Source organism: Vigna radiata, chromosome 10, assembly GCF_000741045.1.
Source record: "Vigna radiata var. radiata cultivar VC1973A chromosome 10, Vradiata_ver6, whole genome shotgun sequence".
NCBI lineage: Eukaryota > Viridiplantae > Streptophyta > Magnoliopsida > Fabales > Fabaceae > Vigna > Vigna radiata.
Genome location: NC_028360.1, coordinates 13530587 through 13538096, shown reverse-complemented (window position 1 = coordinate 13538096; position 7510 = coordinate 13530587). Strand labels below are relative to the sequence as shown.

The following is a 7510-nucleotide window of genomic DNA, read 5'->3' as shown; positions in this document are numbered from 1 at the left end:
AGATACATTAAAAAAACTAAATATCAATTTATAAATAAATATTATTTACAACAGATTTAAAAATTTTATAATTTTATCTTTTTCAAAAAATTAAATATATTATTATTGAAGTTAAAACTCCAATTCAATTGAGAGTAAATAGTTGTTTTAATGTATAAGAATTGAGGTATAATAACAAAAATTATAAATGTATCAAGTTTTAGTCATTCCTTTTATTTCTATTTTCTTAAAAAAATCAAATTAGTTCCTAGATTTTTATTTATTTTGATTTCTATTTTTTAAAATGTAATATAATTTCATCATTTTAATTAATATTGTACTACCAACATTAAACATATTTTACAGGTCGTGTTTTTTATTTTATTTCTTATATATATATATATATATATATATATATATATATATATATATATATATATATATATATATATATATATATATATATAAATTTAAAATAAAATATCATATGTCAAGTTGTTTTTATATCACATAAAGTTACAGTGTAATATGACATTTGTAATACTACGTGTTACTGTTTAATCTTAATTTGTTTTTTTTTTGTATTTGTTATTTTAATTAAATATTTTTTTAAAATTGAGTAATTTCATTTCTTCAAATTTAATTTTATATTGATGCTATATTTATACTTTCATTTAATATTATTAAATAGATCAAGTTTATTTAAATTTTATTTTATATTTTATTTTATTTAAAATTTGTTTCAAAATTTATATTTTTCATTTAGCCTTATTTGTATTAATATTTTAATACATTAAAATATGTAAAATTATTTTATATTTTTAAAATATGTAAAGATTTTTAATTTCTATAAAAAATTAGAGTTGGTTTAAAAATAATAATTTTAAAAATTCAATTGTAAAATTTTAAAACATTTAGAGCAAATAAATCTTAAAATTATTTCAAATAAAATTTAATGTAAAATATAAATTAAAATATACTTAATCTTAAAAAAAAATTTAAAGTAAAATTTAATAAAAATATTAGTATAAAATTTATATAAAAATTAAATTTTATTTTAATTTGAAGAAAATAATTTTTTTTTAAATAATTAAGACTAAATTTAATTAAAATAACAATACAATATATGTGATACTGATTTGACACGTTTGTTGGTATAATAATGCAAATAATTTACGTTTTTTAAAGGACAGTGATATTTTAACAACTCTTTTTTAACAATTTTTTTACAACAGGACACGTGTCACTATTCTATTGGTCTGTTTGAATCTGTTCTAAAAAAATATTTGAAATGGACGAATCACAAATTGCCACGTTGTCAAAAAGTTATAAAAAAGAGTTGTTAAAAAGACTTTTTCCTTTTTAAAATAAGAATATAAATGAAACAAATAAATATAGAAAGACCAATTTAAGATTTTCTTAAAATACCGGAGATCAAAATATAAGTAAACATTGTATTATATAAATTCTAATTTTATCAAATATATTTTTATTTTTTAAATTTAAATGTGAAGTTTAAATATGTTTTTGTTTTTCAAACATGGGTATATTTTGATCTTTAAAAAATAAATATAATTATTTTAATAGAAAAATATTAATTTTTTTACGTGTTAAACTATATCATAAATTAATATTTAAATTAAAACGTGTTAAATGGTTTTATCAAAACATAAGCTAGAAACATTTTTTAACACGTTAAAAAAAATTACACAATAAAATATATTTATTTATTTTTAATGAATGTACCAAAAGAAAATTAAAGATAGAAACAAATTTTAATTGTGTTCAAAATTAAAAATTAAAAATATATTTTACCTTTTTAATTTTAATAGATAGTAAACCATATAAGTCTTGATTGAATAATAAGGCATGAATAATAGCATTTGAGATTAATCCTGAAAATAGATTTCTCCGGCACTCTGATCTTCCACACGACACCTTTCTTCCCTATAAATATCCCATACAGTTGTTAGACTTTTCTTACCTTCCTTCTCATCATCCCTTCAATCTCCCTATCTTTCTAATCTTTCATTTTTTCATATTCAACTTCTTCTCTATAGAATTAGGATTAGATATGGTGCTGCTTTCCCCAATTCCAATAAGGACTGAGAAGATTTTACCCATTAAACTTCCTGTTGTGGACTTATCCACAGAAAGATCAATGCTAACAAAACTCATAGTCAAAGCCTGTGAGGAGTACGGTTTCTTCAACGTCATCAACCATGGCGTTTCTTATGACACTGTAGCAAAAATGGAAGAAGCGGCTTTTGATTTCTTCGCCAGACCACTGCCCCAAAAGAAACAACTTCCCATTTATGGCTGCAAGAACATAGGCTTCAATGGAGACATGGGTGAGATTGAGTACCTTCTCCTCAGTGCTTCTCCTACCTCCATTGCTCACTTCAACAACATCTCCAACGTCCCCTCAAACTTCAGGTACCACGTACTTTCATTTTCTCTATACACTGCATGCTTCGTTAGGATATCATCACCAATTCAGGAGATGAATCGTGTGATAAAGAGGGACTCATTATGCTTTTTGTTTTATTTTATGATGTGTGTGTGGCAAAAAGATGGACAAGATCTGGTGAATAACAAAAGTAACAGTTGAGGGGTGACAAGGTCATGACTCGTTACTAAGTAAGAAACGAATAACCATGAACACACACGTCTCTCTTTACATAATCCTCTAATAAAATAACACGTGGGGCTAAATTCATATTTATCCTTAGTTATAAAATATATATATATATATATATATATATATATATATATATATATATATATATATATATATATATATATATTTTCAAATGGGATTCATTTCATTTATTAAATGTACTTACTTTTAATAAATATGTTTACCAACAAATTATTTTTATAAGTTTTTCCATACAAAAGCAAGATTTAGACCATAAATATCAATTTAATTATAAAAAAATTTACACCATTAAAATATAATTAAAACAATAAGAAAAAAAAAACTGCACGGTACGTAGCATCAGAGTGACCAGAGAAATTCTTATTTGTTGTTGATATGGACCAGGCTAGCTAGTAAGTTCTTGCCAGCTTAAGTAGTGACCACCTTAATAATTATAATGTCTGGTTTAAAGAAATAATTGTTATAAATCCCTTCTCACATTTAAAAAAATATAATATATATTATAAAAGTATAATTTTATTTAAATTTTACTTCTCTTTGTATGACTTATTACATTTACTATTGCTATTATTGTTATATTTTTTTTAATTTTTATTTTAGTTTTTGTATTCTTTCCATGCAAAATAGAACGTAGGATCTATTATTTTGGTGGGTTGAAGTTACGTACGTTCCTATGAGTTGTATCTGACCAACACCAACAAGAAGGGAGAGAGAATGTGTGTTGTGTTTGTGTTTGAAGGTTATTCCTATCTGTGAGTGATGGCACTGTGCCAACCATTTTTTATAGAACAGCACGTTGCAAGTGGTCCTTTAGATCTGTGTTATCAGAAAATTTCATCTTCTCCCTCCCTCTATTTTCAACTAAAGCTTAGTTTCATTGACAGAAAAAAAAAACGGATGATTTTTATTTTTCATCTTTAAACCAAACAAATATGTAATTGCATGGAGAAATAAGATAAAACTATGTTAATTAAAATTGTTTTAATTAATATACATAAGTTATTATTTTATGGATGTTAAAAGTGGGTTTTAGGTCTAACTTAACCTCACAAAATCAATTTGTAAGGTAAGGATTGCACCTCAGTTATATATTATAAATTGGTCTTATCTCTAATCGATGTGAGATTTGCAACAATATATATATAGAATAAGAGAAATAAAAGAAATGTATCGTTCGGATGGATATATACACTGAAATAACAAGAGTCTGCTAGGAGTTAGGTGAAAAAGACAGACAAGTTATTTTTTTATATATAAATAAATTGTAATTACTTGTTTCATGAGAGACACCACTTCTCCTCATTTATTACCAATGAAGAAAAAGTGTCATTTTTCCTAAGTTTAATGAAAATATAACTTTTATTTTCTATTTTCTCTGTAATAAATAATGGCATTTACGTTTCATTCTTTATCTTTATTTTATTTTACTTCATTTCCCTACATATGAACAAATGGTGAGTAAGAAGAATTTTTATGTGGTCCAACCATTCCTTAGTACAATTAGTCTGATTCTCCATATATATATATATATATATATATAAAACATTTTTCATATTTTTATACTAGTTCCTTTTTTTTTTTAATACAGTTAAGTGTTTGTTCTTAAAAACTTTAAAGTTGTGCCCATTTTTTGGTATAAGTATCAATGCGCGTTTGAGTTAATTCATTTTAAACACATGTGAAATAAACCAACTTGAATCGAACATGTGTCGTGTCTATAGTCAAAAGATAAAAAGTCTTAATTTGTTTCTTGTATTGAGAAAATAAAAATAGGTGAATAGTTTTTTAGCAATTTAAAGCAGTTAATAAAATATATCATGACCAGCTTCCTTTTAAAAAAGAATTATTTAAAAACGTCCAATTATAATGAAACCCATCATACAGTAAGATATTTATTTATTTGAATTGTCGTACTACATAAAACAGACAACACAGATGGTCTTGTTCTGTCAATACCAATGCATGCTTTGAGAAGATTCAGTCCTTTGCCACATAAATAACACAATTGCTTCAAGAATGCCATGATTGAATGCTATTATTGATGTCATAAAAATAAGGAAAAAAAAAAACAAACAGGAAAGTAGCATTTTTTTTTCTTCTTTCCAATTTTTAAATTCACTTCAATTTTAAAAGAAAAAAAAGAGTAAATCTAGGTAGCGAAAATCTCTTTGCATTAGAAAACTAAATAATCAATTCGATTCAATTAAGTAAAAAAAAAAAAAACAAGCTAACTTTTTTATCATACTAAACAGTCAAAAGCTCATTCAATTTTTAGTTTTTTGTGTTTTGTGTGTTCACCTGTCTGGCATAGAAGAAGAAAAGCTAAGAAAAGAAAGAAGGGTTTATATTATTTTACTTAATTCCTGGAAGATTTGAAAGTTATTTTGGTTTTTTTTTTTTTTAATTATAAAAGAGAATATAAGAATAAAAATAGTGTTAAAAGGTTTGTAATGCACGTGAGATTTGAAGTCATTCGTGTAGCACATGGGAGTATGGAAAAGGAGTAGGTACTCCTAGGAGGTGGGATAATATGTCAGAGATTCACTTTACCTCTTTCTACTCTTCAAACTTTAATGACATTCCTGTCTTTGTCATGTCAACACTGATCACTGCTGCGTGGTTGAGATTTATTTACTCATTTTATGATTAATTTGGGAAAAAGGGCGCAATCAAATTGGAAAGGTAAGAAAAAGTTCTGTTAGATAAAACACTGCCTTTCAGATACACCCATTCAATAAATCTACAACGTCCAATCAAATCAAAATCAAAAGGTCAACTTGGTTTCAAATTTTATATTTCATTAATAATATATAATTCCACTTGAGCCTAAAGTTTTACAAGATTATTGATAAAAGTAATTTATGATATATATTGATGAAATTGGAATATAAGAAATATTTTTGTAAGCGAAAGAAAGAAGGAATCTTAGAAGTGAAAGATATAAAGCAAATGGTGTCAGTGTAGTGTGTGGTGAAGCAGAGGAGCCGTATAAAATACAGTGGTGCAGATGAAAAGGGTCTCTGGTAGTTCTTGAATAGGCATTGCGAGCTTTTTATTTAGGGTTTGAGTGTGTGACTGTGCGATTGTACATGACAGCTGTAGTGTGAGTGCATACAGAGATGGAGTTCGGGAGCTGGCATGTGAGATTTTGGAGCTAATGGCAGAGGGTCTGGGGGTTCCGGATAGATGGTTTTTGAGCAGGTTGATCAGGGATGTTGATAGTGACTCAGTGCTGAGGTTCAATCACTACCCAGCTACACTTAACAAAAACTGCAAGGATAAGGACATGTCTCCCTCTCACACCAACACCAATGTTGGCTTTGGGGAGCATTCTGACCCTCAGATTCTCACCATCCTCAGATCCAACGACGTCGCTGGCCTCCAAATCTCTCTTCAAGATGGGGTGTGGAACCCAGTTCCTCCTGACCCCTCAGCTTTCTGTGTTAATGTGGGTGATCTCTTGCAGGTATATATATATCCTTCACTTTTTTTTTTTTCTTTTATTCAGCCCCACAACCTGGTTTCATTTTCCTCAGCACAACACAATACTCAGGGTACACTAAGCCTGGGGTGGGGGGCCTTTGCTTTTGCTTCGGCTGCCTTCGCTCTAACACCTCGCACATGGGACTGCCATCTGCATATTATCTTCCAAATTAACCCTTCCATGTGAGAATAAAAAAGATACACACACACAACACAACAACAACAACATGTAATGTAATGTAATGTAACATAGTGTACATGGTAATGGATTTGGAAATTTGGATATCCCACTTTCCCTTGACCCGATTGTGATGAAACAGAAAAGGGTATACTTAGACACATGAGATGTCATGTCACACGTCACACACCACAACCAACATGTTAGTTATGTACAACATCTTAAGAACTGGAAGGAATGAATAGTAACGAGGTAGATGTAGGTTAAGGTTTGGTGACGAATTAGCTTTCGGTTTTGTGTGCAAGAGGTGGTACAAAAATGGGCAGTGAATGATTTTATGTGTATTGGTATGTGTTAAGGTTATGACAAATGGAAGATTTGTGAGCGTGAGACACAGGGCTGTGACAAACTCACACAAGTCTAGAATGTCGGTGGCTTATTTTGGGGGTCCACCACTTGATGCATGCATTGTTGCTCCCTCAGTTATGGTTACACCTCAGAGGCCCTCCCTCTTCAAACCCTTCACTTGGGCTGAATACAAGAAAGTCACCTACTCAATGAGGCTGGGAGAACGCCGCATTGACCTTTTCAGGAACTGCACGCAACTCCACACTCAAAACTACACTTCCTAAGACCATTACCACTGCCTTTTGCCTTTTCCTGCGCTTCCATTCTTCTTCTCATGCTGTTTCTTATGTGCTTTGCCAAAATATGCCACCCATTCCGTCCTACTCTGCCAATTAACTTTATATGGCAAACTAAACACAAAAAGTTTATGTTGATGGAGTGCTAACGTTGTTGGATGCCATTAACCACTCTTGTTGCTTCTTAACTCAAACCAATCTGTGTTTGAGGTTCTTTCTGTTCAGGTTCTTCAGGTGGTGGTGCTGTTCGTTGTTGTAATATCAGGGACTTTCGTTTTATTCAATGGTTATTATAACTTTTACTACATTTCGTTTCTGTATGCTATTTTTCTTTTCTTTTTTTTCATATTATTTTATGAAAAAAAAGTTCTTTAACGACTTTATTTTTTTGAGAACTTTTGATAACGTGTATGTGTGGTAATTTATTATTGATCGATTTTAAATATTTTTTTAAAAATATATTTAAACATACCAATAAAATAACGGTGATACGTGTTTTTTTTTAAATTTTTAAAATAAATTGTTAAAATATCTTCCTCCTTATTTTGTTACATTTACGTCTAC

General features: G+C 28.6%; 1 protein-coding gene across 1 annotated transcript; it reads left to right on the top strand.

Annotated features, from left to right (window-relative positions):
• Positions 1-1943: 1943 nt before the first annotated feature.
• LOC106774859 (gibberellin 2-beta-dioxygenase 2-like) lies at positions 1944-7059 on the top strand. The gene is made up of 3 exons (XM_014661888.2): positions 1944-2415; positions 5738-6107; positions 6662-7059. The coding sequence occupies exons 1-3, from the start codon at positions 2054-2056 to the stop codon at positions 6932-6934; spliced, it is 1005 nt and encodes a 334-aa protein (XP_014517374.1). The 5' UTR covers positions 1944-2053; the 3' UTR covers positions 6935-7059.
• Positions 7060-7510: the final 451 nt, after the last annotated feature.

Coding starts and splice junctions, on each gene's coding strand:
- LOC106774859 (XM_014661888.2), top strand. CDS start 2,054: ATGGTGCTGCTTTCCCCAATTCCAATAAGGACTGAGAAGATTTTACCC. Junction 2,416..5,737: donor AACGTCCCCTCAAACTTCAG/GTACCACGTACT, acceptor TGTACATGACAG/CTGTAGTGTGAGTGCATACA. Junction 6,108..6,661: donor ATGTGGGTGATCTCTTGCAG/GTATATATATAT, acceptor GTATGTGTTAAG/GTTATGACAAATGGAAGATT.